This window comes from Parambassis ranga, chromosome 13 (genome assembly GCF_900634625.1).
Source record: "Parambassis ranga chromosome 13, fParRan2.1, whole genome shotgun sequence".
Classification (NCBI taxonomy): Eukaryota; Metazoa; Chordata; class Actinopteri; family Ambassidae; genus Parambassis; species Parambassis ranga.
This window is the reverse complement of record NC_041033.1, coordinates 6,796,549-6,812,575: the sequence shown is the minus strand read 5'-3', so window position 1 is coordinate 6,812,575 and position 16,027 is coordinate 6,796,549. Positions and strand designations below refer to the sequence as shown.

At 41.5% G+C, this 16,027-nt stretch overlaps 1 protein-coding gene and 1 long non-coding RNA gene across 3 annotated transcripts; both read left to right on the top strand.

Moving 5' to 3' along the window:
• The first annotated feature begins 4,517 nt into the window (after positions 1 to 4,517).
• Positions 4,518 to 5,244, top strand: LOC114445232 (uncharacterized). The gene is made up of 3 exons (XR_003671614.1): positions 4,518 to 4,539; positions 4,856 to 5,044; positions 5,193 to 5,244. It is a non-coding gene; the product is annotated as an uncharacterized LOC114445232 (long non-coding RNA).
• A 2,894-nt stretch (positions 5,245 to 8,138) lies between these two features.
• On the top strand, positions 8,139 to 15,087 carry LOC114445223 (von Willebrand factor A domain-containing protein 5A-like). Of its 2 annotated transcripts, XM_028420180.1 has the most exons (23): positions 8,139 to 8,326; positions 8,457 to 8,580; positions 8,667 to 8,699; positions 8,919 to 8,966; positions 9,262 to 9,464; positions 9,539 to 9,761; positions 9,905 to 10,071; positions 10,155 to 10,269; positions 10,381 to 10,556; positions 10,642 to 10,730; positions 10,824 to 10,968; positions 11,051 to 11,130; positions 11,210 to 11,324; positions 11,445 to 11,603; positions 11,678 to 11,781; positions 12,621 to 12,841; positions 13,027 to 13,083; positions 13,619 to 13,645; positions 13,780 to 13,806; positions 14,152 to 14,241; positions 14,366 to 14,508; positions 14,621 to 14,744; positions 14,830 to 15,087. In XM_028420180.1, exons 4-23 carry the CDS (start codon positions 8,921 to 8,923, stop codon positions 14,907 to 14,909), a joined length of 2,391 nt encoding a protein of 796 aa, XP_028275981.1. In that variant the 5' UTR covers positions 8,139 to 8,326; positions 8,457 to 8,580; positions 8,667 to 8,699; positions 8,919 to 8,920; the 3' UTR covers positions 14,910 to 15,087. The 2 variants fall into 2 exon arrangements, with proteins under 2 accessions (XP_028275981.1, XP_028275980.1); XM_028420179.1 differs by having other exon boundaries at positions 8,139 to 8,580.
• Positions 15,088 to 16,027: the final 940 nt, after the last annotated feature.

Here is a 16,027-nt window from a genome sequence, read left to right as displayed (position 1 = left end):
TGGCTCAAACAGAAGGAACTGCAATTATGATGACTTTTGTTTGCCTCAATGATTTAATCGATCACTTGTACAAGCTATTTGAAGACTTCGGTCCTTCTGCTGGGTATGAGTTTGTACCTGTTTCTTTTGAAACCATCAACGTGTCTTCTCAACCCCAAAGATCTTCTGCACCAAGTCCAGAACCACCACTCATTGTGACCAAGACAGACAACCCAGCATGTCTGGACACGGCCCAAACACAGGCCACAAAATTAGACAGACACAGTCTCTGAAATCTGTATGCAAGTGTCACAAACTAGTGTAAGTGAACACAAACCAAAGAAACTACCAGCATTTGCTATAATTAGTATTAAAGATTTGTCATCCTCATTAAGCTCATCAGAGTGACCAATCAGCCTTAACGGGTGTCACTGGATAATTCTTACACCACTTAAAAAAAATAAAAATAATAATTAATGTCTGTAAAGCACAAAACCAGCAAAGTTAGTTCCACAAGAGGTAGCGTAGTGTTAAGCTGTTATCTACATGTGACCTGGGTTGCACAAAAAAAAACAAAAATAAAAGAAAAACTTTAAAAAACAAACTAACAATGTCTAACAATGTCAAACTAACAACCCAGTTGGCCAAAGTGCTGTCCACCAATAAAAAAACATATACAACACATAAAAATTAAAAAGCAAAAACAATAAAATCTCAGACTGAGTTAAAGCCACAGAGCAAAGGTGTGTTTTCAGAGAGGATTTAGAAGCTGCAGCAGAGTCAGCCTAATGTGCAGAGGCAGCTGGTTCCACAGTTTAGGGGCAGGGACTGAGAAAGCACCATCGCCTCTCCATTCCCTCTGTGTCTTTGGAATAACTAAAAGAGACCGATGTGCCGACCTGAGGGAGCCTGAGGGAGTGTGTGGTTGAAGCAGGTCGGACAGATACTGTGGGGTGAGGCCATGAAGACTTTTAAAAACAAATTAAAGAGTTTTACATCCTAACTTGCATTATCTACAGTTGCAGCGATATATGATCCTCTGGGTTTTGTCACCCCCTATCTTCTCCATGGCAAAAGAATCTTACAAGAAATGTGTCGCCAAGGAACTGGGTGGGATGACCCACTGCCTGCTCGTCTGAGACCGTGGTGGGAGTGCTGGAAAAAGGATCTCAATAATCTTGGAGAAACTGCAAATAGCCAGGTGTCATGTGCCTGCCAACTTTGGAGAAGTGGTAAAAAAGGAACTGCATCACTTCTCAGATGCAAGCATCACTGGATATGGACAGTGTTCTTACCTGAGAATCATAAACAAAGACAGATGTTCACTGTGTTTTTGTCGTGGGAAAAGCTACAGTGTCCCCCTCAAAGGTCACCACGATTCCAAGGTTAGAGCTCACAGCAGCAACAGTCTCAGTCACAGTGAGTAATATGCTCAGAGAAGAGCTGTTATTCAGTAATGTGGAAGAGTTCTTTTGGACAGACTCTAAAGTCGTCAGAGGATACATAAGTAATGAAGCAAGACGTTTTCATACATTCGCTAACAGAGTGCAAAGGATCCACAACAACACGACACCTCAGCAGTGGTTTTATGTTCCAACTTGTGAAAACCCCTCAGGGATAAATAAAGTGATTCTGATTCTGATTTTAAATAATAATCCTGTGACTGATAATGTTCTCCAGGTTTTTGTGGACAGACAGTATGTTGGTAGTATGGACTACAAGACTCATGAGCTTGCACTTCCTGATAGCAAGGTATGGTTCACATGTTTTTCTGTGATCTTTTCATGTAAGCTGCATATATCACGATGGATGCTCTTTCCCTGAGGATTTTCTGAGTGTACTCATGTTTTGTGCATCAAAGGAAGACAGGACGTTGAGCTTACTTGTGGAGAACTGTGGAAGAGTGAATTGTGGGACAGCTCTGGATGAACAGCGCAAAGGTGTTCTACCTTTTAGAGCCATGTGCTGTGCTGTTTAGTTCAGTCCTCTGAACCTTTGACGGTCCCATTGTGAACTGCTCATGTGTGTTTGACGTTCGTTTGAACATTTTGTCATTGTGGCATCACTTTGACTGTAACTCCTTCCTGAGCCATTCAGAGATGCAGGTGTCTGTGAACAGAGTCTGTGTTGCCTGTCCTGATGATCTGTTGCAGGTATTGTGGGAGACATTGTGTTGAATCACACCCGTCTGAGAGGATTTACCATCTTCTCTTTTGACATGAAGCCAGGCTTTATAAAAGGTTTGTTATATGAATTCAGTCCTCCATCTTGTCAAATCTCCAACAATGTCTAGACAAAGAGTCTGTTCAAGATGAGGAGCTGATAGGTAATTTTATTCTTTTATCATGTGAATATAGGAGTTTGATCTTTAGATATTCATGCATCTGTTGTTGGCTAAAACATTTTGTCGTTGTCAGTTCTTCAGCTCACCTCATGGTACCACATGTTGCTTCTGAACTTACCTCTTTTGATTCCTCGTCATCCTAAAACTTGTTCCTCTTTTAGATGCTGCTCCGCCTGGTCCCGTCCAGCTCAGCCTGCGCCCTCCAGAGCACCTGCTCCTCAGTTTTTTCTCCTTCGTGAAGTTTTTTGTTCTTTTGTTTTCTACAAAATAAATAATTGTCATTCGAGTCTGCACCTGGATCTCCTCATTCCAAAAACCCAACAACAGAGTACTCGGAAACTGGAAAGAGATCAACATCCTCTGCTTTCCTGAACTATTCTAGATAATCTGTGACATGTAGGTATATAATGTGTAGTTTAGATTAGTTACAAATAGGGGAGGCCGAACGCAACTTTAACCATTTTACCATTTATTGTAAGAAAGAAAAGTAGTTGAATACCAACAATTGACAAATAAGGAAATGTGCAAGCAAAATGACTGCCATGCCTGCAGCAGGCCAGATAGAGCAGCAGCCCTCCTAGCAGGCCAGATGGGGAGAGAGAGCGTGAAGCAACCAGACTGGGTCCTCCTAAACCGTCTCCAGCTCGTCAGGAGGACAAAATACCGTTTGCTGAAAATCCTGACCATGGAAAGACTGTTGATGTTTACAAACTCCCCTTTTGCACATTTCTGTGAAAATGTGCCACACACACACTCAGGAAACATTCTTGATTAAACCTGAACAAAGGAGGATTTATTGCAGGTTTTTATTCATTTGAGCATGATGAGCCTATAAAGTGACACTTTCCTAATATTATTCCTAATAATATTAACTCTCACTCATCATGACAGGCAAACACAGCTGAAAGTAATGCACACATACACTACACACTGTAGCTAAAGCTAAAACACTTTGTCTATATGAATAACTATAAAGACAAATTCTTCATTAATGTTGAAAGTGTACATAAAACAGAAGGATTCAGATTCACTCCTGCTCTTAACTGTGAGTTTTTGTGTGTAATGTTCAATAATTCGATGTAATGATGTCATAGGACTTGTTGCCTTGCAACTGCTTTGAAGTTTTAAAAAGTCACAGCAACCATATAATGTTGTTATGTTATGTTTTGAATATTGTTCATTTGCACAGTTGAGTACAGAGAGAGAAGCTGTTTTTTTGAGCTCCTGCAAACTGAAGAAAAACCATCTGAACAACGGACTTTGGTAAATACTAACAGATAGTTTAAACTCATTTAGACTAATGTAGTGATCTGACCTCTAACAACTGAATGATGCACTTTGATGGTACACAGATATTCTTCCTAAGTGCTGGTGGTGGTTTTTAATATAATGTAACGTCTGTATCAGCAAAGCAACTTGTACTACAGCTGTTAAATCAATGCAAGAGTATAGAAAGGGTTCAATATTTGAGTGTTGTGGATAATCACTGACAGGGTGGAAGACGGCTGAGATTTTAAATTGCATTATTTAATAAATAGTAGGGATGTCCCGATCAGGTTTTTTTGCCCTCGAGTCCGAGTCATTTGATTTTGAGCATCTGCCGATATCGAGGCCCGATCCGATACTTTCAGGATTCTCTATAAGGGCAAAACCTGTGTGTGTGTGTCCAGAGCGCCACGCTGGGAGATTTCACACACGCAGCAGCTCATCGAGGTCTCGAACCACGACCTCTCACACCAAAAGCAACTGTCATACCCCTACACTACAGGACACAGAGCCACCCTGCACAGAGGGCGTTAACTTTGAGAATAAATATATATCCGAGTCCTGATCGGGAGGTAATGTCCGATTCCGATCGAGTCTGAAATCACGTGATCGGATCGGGACATCCCTAATAAATAGTACTTATATCTTGTACTAAGAACAACAATGTAGAAAATATTTAGAGATACAACTAAATGAGCTGCTTCCTGCAAATCTGAAAGTACAAATAAAGATTTATATTTAGATTCAAATGTGCTCTGTTTGAAGTGTTGAATATGCATTAAAATATGGGATTATTATTGTTGATACAGCATTTTGATTTGTAGCAGATTAAGATAAAATCAATGTTAACAGCATTTTATTTGAATAATAACACATCACACTGTCTATATATTTAACAGGCCATCGGAGACAGAAGACCCTTTGAGACCAGCCATCACTGACCACATCTGGTAAATACGAACAGACACTTTAAACTGATTCAGACTCATTTGCTGATGTGACCTCTGTAACAGCTGAATAATACTCTTAAAACTGATGCACATGAATATTCTCCCCAAATGTTTGATGTAAATATATTCTTTGAGTATAATGTACAATTCTTAAACCATGTTGGAGTATTGTTGATGCAGCATTTTCATTTGTAAGTTCAAATGAAGCCACTTAATGATATTATTGCTGAATTATAATCACTGTGTTTATTGATCCATAGTTTGAACATATGTAAAACCAAAATCAACCAAATTGTTTCAAATGTTCCCTGCACAGTTTAAAATGGACCTCTGGCCAGTAGTGAAGAGCACGGTGCAGGAGATGGAGTGGGGGGAGGTTGTGTCCACTCTTGAAGCAGCGGTTCTGGATCTGCTTCAAGATGGTGCATCCGACCCCCCTCCTCCTCCTGTGCCTGCTGCACCATTCGCCCGCCTACAGCTGGACGACGGAGCCAGCCAGGGACAGGTAAGACACAAAGTGGAGGTCAGGGACAGAGACAAAAACACCTGACCCACACAAAAGTCTGAATTTTGACCATTCAGTTATTTCCACATCAAAATAAGGCCGACTCTGAGTGTGTCATGTCTGCTCAATCTTCCCTGTCTCTCTGCAGCACCATCATGAGTCCCCTGCCCCCTCCTGCAGCAGCTCCACAGCAGCAGCAGCAGCTTCACCTGTGAACACAGTAAGACCCTCGATAAACACACTAATACATGTTGTTTGGTTGTTGGAAACAGCAGCATCAGACAAGAGGAAGGGCTGAGTATAAAAACACAAAGTACACAAGTTAGGAAGCAGACACAGCTGGACCTCATGAGGACGGAGTATAAACCACAAGAAGCCTTCAAAATGAAACACTACATACTACTAAAACCTTTTTGAAGTAACACAGTAATCAGAACTGTCACTGACACTGTGGACCATGTCTCCACCTGTCCCTGCTTCAGATGCAGTAACACACAGTCTAATCACAGACCCACAGAGGCTGATCATGTGTAACAGTGAATCAGATTTACAGTTGAATACACATTCTCAGACAGAGGACACCAACTTGTCTAATCACCTCCACATTTGTGTCCTCAGTTTCAACACCCATTGGTGAGGCTGCCGGACAACATGGTCCTAGTGTCTGTTATTGACCCGTAAGTAAATCACACAAACAAAGTATGATTAAACATGGCTGCTGCTGTCTAACATGGACATCTGTGTCTCTGTCTAAAGGAGCGGACAGTTGTCCTATTGGCCTGTTGCTGTGGAGCCTGCTCCTCCTCCTCCTCCACCTACTGCTGCTCCTCCCCTCCCCACCACATCAAGGTAAGTTGCTGATGCTGCTTTTGGACAATATGTGACTGATCATGATGAAATCATCAATGATCAGGTGTTCAGGTCTGTGTGATCATTATTATAATCTCTGTCTGTGTATTGGGCTTTACTTGATCTGAACAGCTTCCCAGAGATGAATTTGAATTGTATTTATTCTCATAATGTAGCCTACTTGTGTCCTCACATGTGCACACAGTGGTATCTTGTGTCCTCACTTTTGTTTTTCCTGTTTTGTTCCTGTAGAAGAAGAAAACATGAAGATGAACCAGCATCACAGCCGCACATCAAGAAACCAAGGAACGCCTTCATGCTCTTCCTCAATGAGCAGAGGCCCAAGGTCTCTGCTGAGAAGGGCATGAAGGGCAGTGCGGCTGTGAACGCAGCTGTGGGACAGATGGTAAGAAACACTCTGGATCAAGAGTTTGGTTGAACTGATGTCATCTACTGCATTTTGGCAGCTATTATCCAGCACTGATCTGACACTATGAGCCTCAGACACACAGCAGAAACACACATCACTGTGTACTACTGGCCTGCAGGTGTGTTTTAGTACATGTGCTGACAGTGAGTTGTCGTCTGTCCACAGTGGAATTCACTGTCAAAGGAGGAGCAGGCCAAGTACTACGAGGAGGCCGAGGCAGAGCGGCTGCTCCACACTATGCTGTACCCCGGGTGGTCGACAGCAGCCAACTATGTAAGCACACTCTGCTCACACACAACTCCTCCACAGACAGTGAAAACAGACTGTAATGTGTGTCATGTGTTTGATTTTAGGGCAAGAAGAGGAAAAGGGTGAGGACGAGGGCCCCAGCTACAACAGGTAAATATGCTGTTTGATGCAGGTGGACACACACAAAGTGTCACAGAGGACTGATCATGTTTGTGTTTGTGTTTCTACAGACTGAGAGGACGGACGCCATGTGAAGAAGTTTATTTCTGTAAATAGTTTTGTAATAGTTTTTTTTGCTTGTTCACCTTTTTTGTCTTGTAAATAGTTATTTTACATATTAATTTATTTTTTATTGTATATAGTTTTATTTAAATTCTTTATTATTACATTTTATAATAAATCTTGTTTATAAATTGACAAATCCTCTTTTTTTGCTGACAAGTCACACCTTATATAGGGAAGCCATTTTTTACAACAGAAAAAATATTGTAACCATAAAGCAGACAGACAATGACAAGTTTGTTTAATTTTGATTTTCATTAACTAGATTTAAATATTACATCTCATCTTACACTGGAGTTCATGTGTGTAATGATACACAATAATACTAGCTTCAAATGTCACAACACTGTAAAAAATACAGACAAATTCTGACAGTAATAAGCCGTTTGCCATTAAAACAGTAGTATACTTTTAAAACAAAGCACTCTGGGAAAATGTGTCATTTTGTATGTTTATATTAAACCTGTCACTACTGTGTAGTTACATGTCTTTGCCACTAGAGGGTACGCCTCCCTAACAGTCTGAGAGAGTCCTTGTCCTCTGAAAAATCCCAGGACTGGTTAAACAGCTGTAATGCAGAATTCATGTGCTACATCCTGCCAACAATTCACTGCTCCGGTTTAAGCCACAACAATTTTTAATCTGCTGAGGTTGAGAAGAGAACAAACATTAGTGTGTGGCTCAGTAGCACAAACCTTTGACCATAGACCTCTCCATGTTAAATTATAGAAGAAATGTAAACAATATCTCTTCATCCTGCAGAGTTAGAATTTTGTTAATGAGCGGTCCGTTGTGCTGCAGTTGACATGTTTCACAGTCATCTGCTTTTAAAAAGCACAGCTCTTGTTTGACCTTCAGAAATGTGGGATTTCATCCTTTTTAAAATTAGTTTTAACTCCAACAGTTTTCTTCAGTAAAAATACCTTCATACAACCAATTTCTTTGTTTAAAAAAATGTTTAGAAAAAAAAACAGCTGGGGGAAACATGCCAGGAAGTTTGCACTGATACATGACATCAGTAGGCTCAGAAAATACAACATCAAGTTTTTCAGTGCATTCTATTATTGCACTCACGAAGTACAACAACTCCCACAATTCACCGGGGCAGCCCTCACACGCCTCTGCTGCGCGTACACTCACCAACTATTCCGCTCAAGAACAGCGGAGGGCTGGGCTGAGTACACACACACACACAGAGATATTGATGACAGAACCACAAAAAGGTGGTTTATTTGTCAAAGAGTGCCAGGAGGAACACACGTTCAGATGTTGGTTCTGCCCGGTGCAGTGATGCTGGTGCACAAAACATTCCACGGAGCACGTAAAGTCGTCATCTGATTGCCTGTTGCTGTCAGCTGTAAATTTAATTGCCAGAGAGGGAAAAGGGAGAAAGAAAAACGAAGCTAAATAAACAAAGGAAAGGTGCTGACCACCGATATGTTTTAGTCTGCGTGTATGTGCTGATATCCACGGTTAGTTTAGCTCAGTCGCTAAATTTTTCCGTTAAAGATTAACTAACTAAAATGTGTCAGCTTGCTTCCCGTACAAGAGATATTGATATTGTACGCATGCGGAATCTCGCTGTCTCATGCTTTTAAACAGATTAGGTTTGCGCTTTGCAGCAGGACTATGCACGCTAAAGGAATCCCAACTATGCCCCACCCACCAGCTGCTCTTGCACAATAATGATCCAGCGTACGAGAGGCGTGGCTCACTCATTCTGCCTGTAAGTACAAAGTCTTCCTGGTTTGTTAAATCTTCGTATTTCCAAGTGACTGCGATCAAACTGCACTGACTCGTCTATCCACCCAGTGTGTACTCCAGAAACATCTATCAGCGGCAGAGGTAGGGCTATTTCTAATGTAATCTTCTATTTATTGACGCAGCGCTCACACAGTGATATGTAAACCTGGTTAAAACGCAGTAATTTCTGTATAAACTATGTCAAATTCTGATATTATAAATACGTTTTAAGTTTGAAACCTTAAATAAAAAGGTACCATTCAAATGACATACTGTATCTCATAAATGTAAATGACATGCTTAAATGTCCTGGTTGTACAGGTATGATGGAGAGCTGTTGTGGTCTGCTCACTGCACAGAAGGAACCAGGTAAACAACTCTGAAACTTATTGCAACCTATTATTAAACCTGTTTTTAAATGTAAATCATTTTTAATTGTCTGTGATTGTACTTCAAACACAGCTGTGACATTTTGCAACTTAATAATTATTACTTTACAATCAGTGCTATAGCAGTGTGTTAACATACAGTAAAATCACACAGCTTGTTAAACTACCTAAACGTAAAAAGCTTGTACAGAAAGAACATTAAGCATTGAAATCAACCAGTTAGTAAACATGTCTGTGTGGTCTGTGGTCTGATTCATGTTTGTTCTGTTTGTCAGTTCCTCTGAAGAGCATTGAGGTGGAGCTGGAGGTGAGGGACCATGTGGCTACAGTGGTCTCCACTCTGAACTATGAGAACAAGGAGGACAAACCAGTGGAGGCTGTGTTTGTCTTCCCTCTGCCTGGAGATGCTGCTGTCTGTCATTTCAGTGCAAAGCTTGGACAGACGCAGATTGTAGCTGAGGTGAAGGAGAAACAGGAGGTGAGCTGCACAGAAAGATTCAGTCACTGTGAAGAAAACCAGACGGTTACTGACATGTGTCACCTGTACTGCAGGCTCGTGAGGAGTATGATGATGCACTGAGCTCCGGTCAGCAGGCCTTCCTGTTGGAGGAGAGCCAGCAGAGTCCAGATATATTCTCTCTGAGTGTGGGCAGTCTGCCTCCAGGAGAGAGCGCCTCCATCAGGCTGGAGTATGTCACTGAGCTGGCTGTGCAAGCTGATGACGGGCTGAGGTTTAGTCTGCCTGCTGTGCTCAACCCTCGCTACCAACCTCAGGGTAGGACAACACTGCATCAGTGTTCACAGACACATACTGATGGAAGCCAAAGAGCACTGTGCAGTGATAAGGCCAGCAGCTTCCCAGAGCCTCCCACCTCAAACAACAACCAGAGGGCTAAGAGTTGTGTCTCATGTTTGCAGGTAGTGAAGGGTCCAGTGTCCAGGTCACCTCTGTTCCAGCCTCTCTGGTGCCCTACAGCCTGTCTTTGTCTGCCCGAGTGTCCTCTGCTCGTCCAGTCTCTAAGGTGGAGTCCAGCTGCTCCTTGGACCCTCTCCAGTACCTCAACACTGATCAAACCCAGGCCACGGTAGGTAGAGTGCTAATGTCTGCTGCGTGTGGTCGGTCATCTGAAGTGAACACTGAATGTTAATGTGTGTGTTTGAACTGTAGATCAAGTTGTCTGCAGGACACAAGTTTGACAGAGATGTTGAACTGCTGATTTATTACAAAGATGCCCACCAGCCCACTGCTGTGGTGGAGGCAGGACAGGCCTCTGCCAAGCAGGGTGAGTGACCAATCAGTGAAGTTATAATAAATGGTTCATTAAGCTCACCTGTAAGCAAATGAAGTGTTGGAATGACAGTGAAGAGCAGGTTTGTGATTTCCTGTGTGTCAGGCTCTCTGATGGGTGATCCAGTGGTGATGGTGAGCCTGTACCCTGAGTTCCCTCAGTCTGTGATGTCTACAGTCGCCTCACGTGGAGAGTTTGTGTTCTTATTGGATCGATCTGGAAGCATGGAGTGTTCACTGAATAACAGTAAACAGGAAGAAACTCGCATCAGCAGTGCCAGGGTATCCAGCAGTGTTCACTGTCTTTCTAAAATCCTCCACAGTGTCCCTCTGATGCAGTGACCTTCACTATCTGTTCTTCATTAAGGACACTCTGCTGCTGCTGTTGAAGAGCTTACCAATGGGCTGCTATTTCAACATCTACAGCTTTGGCTCCAGCTTTGAACACATCTTCCCGTAAGTGACTCCTTCATATCTGGCAGCTAGTGAGAGTCTTGATGTTGGATATTGAATACATGCACGTGTTCATTGCTGAATGTGTTTGTGCAGTAAGAGTGTGGAGTACAGCCAGCAGACCATGGAGGAGGCTCTGAAGAAAGTTGAGGAGATGGATGCTAATCTGGGAGGAACAGAGATCCTGATGCCCCTCAGACATATTTACAGCCAGCCCTGCATCCCCAATCAGCCCAGACAAGTAAGACCCATGGACACACACAAACACACAACACCTGCTGCAGGTTTCTTGGTGTGATCTAACAAACTCTACTTCTCTCCAGCTGTTTGTCTTTACTGATGGAGAGGTAGGAAACACCAAAGAAATTATAGATCTGGTGAAAAGGAACTCAGGGTCCCACAGGTGAAAAACACAACAATCACAATACAATCCTCAGTGTGTCCATGTGTTCAGTGTGTGTAAACAAACTGCTGTACTGCAGGTGTTTCTCTTTTGGGATTGGAGAAGGTGCCAGCTCTGCTCTGATCAATGGTTTGGCCAAGGAGGGAGGAGGTCACGCTCAGTTCATCAAAGGGACTGACCGGATGCAGCCAAAGGTAAGACAGTAAACACAGTGAAGCTCAGCAGCAGTGAATCTGTGTCTGCTCAGAGATCAGAGTTCCAGTGAGTAAAAACCCAGAGCTTAGTGTGTGCTGATACTTTTTATTATTTTTCAGGTGATGCAGTCGCTGCGATTTGCTCTGCAGCCAGCTGTGGTGGACGTCTCAGTCACATGGGATTTACCAAAGGGAGTGTCTGTGACTGCCCTCTCTCCACCTATCACAGCACTTTTTCAGGGTCAAAGGTCACTGATTTATGCACAGCTGACTGGACAGGTAGGAGCAGCTCCACCTCATGTTTTTCATCAGGTATGTGGAGACAGTGATGGTTTCTAACACTGTGATGATAGAGTTCAGAGGCAGCAGAGGGCAGTGTGACGGTGAAGTACAGCCTGGCAGGTCATCCCTCTCAGAACCAGCTGAACTTCAGCCTCAAACCTGCAGAGGACACTGGGTAACACATGTTTGATACAGACGGCACTGTTCTGCTTTGGATCTTTGCAGATGATCAGTTTTTTGTCCAGCATGTCTCTTGCTTCATATCCAGTGTGTCCTGCATTAGAGTGCAGCTCTCTGTGACACTGAAAGAAAACAGAAAACTAACAAGTCACTGGTAAACAAACCAACACTTGCATTTCCTGAAGAAAATGCAAGTTTGATTGCTGCTGATGTGAAGGATTGCTCTGAATTGCTGGAGAATCTGCAATCTGAATTTAATTTGCTGAAACACGGTTAAGAATTTGAAAAGATGAAAATCTTAATAGGTGTAGATACATTTGGCAGATAACCCTCAGTGAAGGGCTCTCTGATAGACTTCAATGTTAAATGGCTTTTGAATTTTTATTAATATTTTGAAAACAAAACATATTTGAACAAATCTGAATACCATTTTATTAGCCCTCGAAGAGCTGAACAGAATGATGCTTCAACGGTTTCTGTAGCTGAAAGCATGTGGAACTAGTTACATGTCAAAGTTGAAGGTGGTTTTAAAGGCTCCTTCATAGACTTCCATGTTAAAAATGATGTAGAAATTGCTTAAAATTGGAAAAATTATAATCTTTTGAAAATAAATTGAAGTTGACCGGGAATGTCCTCTGTGAGGTGAACATTTTGATAGCTGAATGGCTGAAATTGGTGAATGTATGCTGAAGATACGCTGCGCCACAAAAACGTACAGAGGAGGAAGAAGAAGAAGAAGAAAGAAGAGAAGAACAAGAGTTGATTGCCTTGCCCTACAGCAATCAAACTAATTATATCTCTGTCTGAGTGTTTCCTTCTCTCTGCTGTCTGCAGATCAACAGTCCACAGGTTGGCTGCTCGGACTCTGATTCGCTCCCTGGAGATGGAAGAGAGAGAAAAGAGAGAAGAGAAGGATGGAGTGAAGAAGAAGGTGGTGGAGCTCAGTGTCCAATCAGGAGTGAGCAGCTCTTTCACTGCCTTCATTGCTGTTAATAAAACTGATGGTGAAGCGATTCAAGGACCTTTGCTACGCAGAAACATTCCAACAACATCCAGTGAGTTATCCATAATAATATTTAAAACAGCAATATGACATTTTGATTTTTTTTCAACATCAGTCATTGAAGTTATGAACTCATTTAATATAAAAATATCAAACCAATAGTTTAAGTTTTGATGTTTGTTTAATTTTTGTCTTTTGCTTTTTTGCCTCTCTCTTTCTCTTCACTTCACATTTAAGTGTATATGAGGAGATCACATCCCGCAGCACTGCAGGCCTGTTCTGTGCGTTCACCACGTAAGTAAAACACCAAAGTGTGTCTGTGTGTAACTGTTCAGATACACTAAATGAATATAAACATTAAACAGAGCACTATATCTGTGCACTTTAACAGTCTGTGCTCTGGTGTTTTGACTCTTCTATTGGTATTACAGTTATGATATGAAAATCATGAAATCAATCATGAAGTGTGAAATATGTTCCATTATTATACATTTGCAGTATTCTACATTTTTATATCTATACATTCGACATCATCCATTTTCACTGGGCTCTATATATTGGTAATGGGATATATATATATATATATTGACTTATTCTTATCCTCTCTTCTTCTTGTTTATCTTCAAAGGAAACAAACAATCCATTTTTTATCAGTACATAAACATTGAACTATTGTACATACCAGCAGTATCCTGCTTAATTTGTAAATGCAACTTCAACCCCATCAAGCTGGTTTGGGATTAAAGGGACCGTTCAGCTTTATCATGAAATACAGTGTACATGTTGTTTTTTGACGGATTCTTATCCTCTGTTTTTGTTTATCTTTCAGGAGTGTATTCATCTTTAGTCAGATGTTGTAAGTACAAAGCTGAAAGGCAGTGAAACAAACAATTATTTTATAATTTTCTGATTGTGTTACTTTGCTGCAATAAGACCATAAATGTATTTGTTTTGACTGATTCTGATTCTCTCTTTTTGTTTACTTTAAAGACTTCAGGAATGCTCCATTGAGAAACAGTAAGTAAAAGGCTGAAAGGCAGAGGAAGGAAATGATCTGATTTGTGAATGCAACAGAGGAACAGTAAATGGAAATATTATAGGAGCTGAGCAGAGCTGATGTGTAAACTTGAGCATTTGTATTTCCATATAGCTGTGTTAACTTTGTAACTTCATACTCTTTTTCAAGCCTGTGCAGCAATGACCTCAAAACTATAAATTAATGATAAAAGCAGGATCCTGTAGTAAAAATAACAAGATGAGCCCATGTTTTAGATTCTTTAAAGCAGCTCCTGTGGCTGCACTTTAGACAGATTCATGATGTTTTGACCTGGAAGGTTTTTGGTTACTTTTCTGTTACAACAGCTCACCAGAAAGAAAAGAAATCTAATATGAAAAAAGGGCTGGGTCTCTCGAAGAAATCTTCTTGGGATGTATGTCCGGATACGAATGGAGGTAACATCTTTTATATTTGACTCCTTAGTGTGTCTATGTGCTAATACGTCAAAATAATCACACTCCAAATACAGTTTAAGCAAAAACCCACTAAAGACTCAACATGTCTCCTTCTATACTGAAGCTACAGCTTCCCAGTCTCCTCGAGACCCTTTGCTGCAGCTGGTCTCTCTCCAGAAGGCGTCTGGCTGCTGGCAGCTCGATCCAGCTCTGGCTGCTGCACTGGGAAAGACCAGTGAGGAGGTGGAAAAGTCAAATCCTGCACTGGTGGGTCAACATTAAAAACAATAGCACAGTTTCACGGTGTCCACAAACACACACAGGAAATAATGAACTAGTTTAGTGCACGGTGTCAACACAGTTTGCTTTGCTGAACTAGGTCAACAATGAAGAGTGGGCCACCATTCTGGCTCTGATCTGGCTTCATGGTTTCAAGATGGATGCAAAGGAGGAGTGGGAGCTGCTGGCTATGAAGGCTGTGTCATGGCTCCGTGCTCAGAATGGTAGAAAACCTAATAATAAATGCTGAACTGCTGTTTTTATCAGTGTGTGCTGTCCTCCATGTTTATTCTTGTGATGTTCTTTCAGCACTGAGAGTGACAGACTGTGTGGATGCTGGAAATGCACTGCTGGGTTCTAGCGTGCAGAAAGACGCCCTCGGACTCTGAGGTCTTCATTTAATGCTTTCTTCTTCAGGATTGAATGATCAGAGTTACAACATACTGTCTACACTCTTATCAATACCTCTGTATTTTTGGCATTTGTTCTTTGATGTCTGTTCATTTGAACCTATTTTGGATGTATTGTAGAAACAACAACGGAAAAAAAGAATAAACTGAGATTTTATGTTGGCTGTGTTCATTGTGCCGCAAAAACATTTCAAGCTAGAAGCAGTCATTTCTGATCTTTATTGTTGACTGCAATGAATCACTGCTTTGGTGGGATGAGGTTCTGGGCTCTGGGCCGCTGAGCACAGGCTAGACTGTCTGAGTCAACTCCACTAACAGTACATGCATACAAAAAGAGGGGACATCCACATACATCGCCTGGGTTCAGTGCCTTCTGTGTTAAAAATAATATTGGCACAATGAGTGACTGCATTTAGTTACTGTAACAAGTCTACATTCACTTTGAAACTCGAAGGTTTGGTTTGGTTGAACACATTGACACTCGTCAGCTAATAGGCTTAGTCTGGTTTGTATTTAGCAAACAGTTAAACAGAGTAACAGAAGTTCATCAAAGATGGTAAATAAAAAAACAAAACAATGCAGCTCCACCTCTGTCTGTTGTACGGATGTGAGGCCAAAATGTCTGGCTTCTTTAAAGAGGGTGAAGCCAGAGTCTGCACATCAGAGGTCAAGAGGTGAAGCTGTATCTCTGCTGTTCAGCTTAAGCATGCACCCACTTCCATGTTGAGCAACATTTTCAGGAGCTTGGCTGCTGACCACAATGTTGTTTTTTTAAGCCAACAATAACTAATTAAATACAAATGCATGGAATATGACAAGTTGCACACACTAATAACATAACAGGTTTATGACCTACATACTGCAGCCAGTGACCACCCGGCAATCCAGATGTTTTGACCTCACTTTTGGGGAGCTGTTATGGTGTCCGTCTGTCTCTGCATTTTTATGCATTTATATATATCTTTGAACAAAAGCCTGATTCTTATTATCAACTAGTTTTGTATCTTTTTGAAATGATTTATTTGGAGCATCAGAAACTTCCTGTTGTCCCAACAGAAGCATCATGTCACTGCTGGAGATGAATGTTGGTCTGAAAG

What these genes read in the sequence shown, in the direction of transcription:
- LOC114445223 (XM_028420180.1), top strand. Translation starts at nt 8,921, where the DNA reads ATGATGGAGAGCTGTTGTGGTCTGCTCACTGCACAGAAGGAACCAG. An exon ending in ATGTCCGGATACGAATGGAG is followed by an intron (nt 14,242 to 14,365) that starts GTAACATCTTTT and finishes TCTATACTGAAG; the next exon opens with CTACAGCTTCCCAGTCTCCT. An exon ending in AAAAGTCAAATCCTGCACTG is followed by an intron (nt 14,509 to 14,620) that starts GTGGGTCAACAT and finishes TTGCTGAACTAG; the next exon opens with GTCAACAATGAAGAGTGGGC.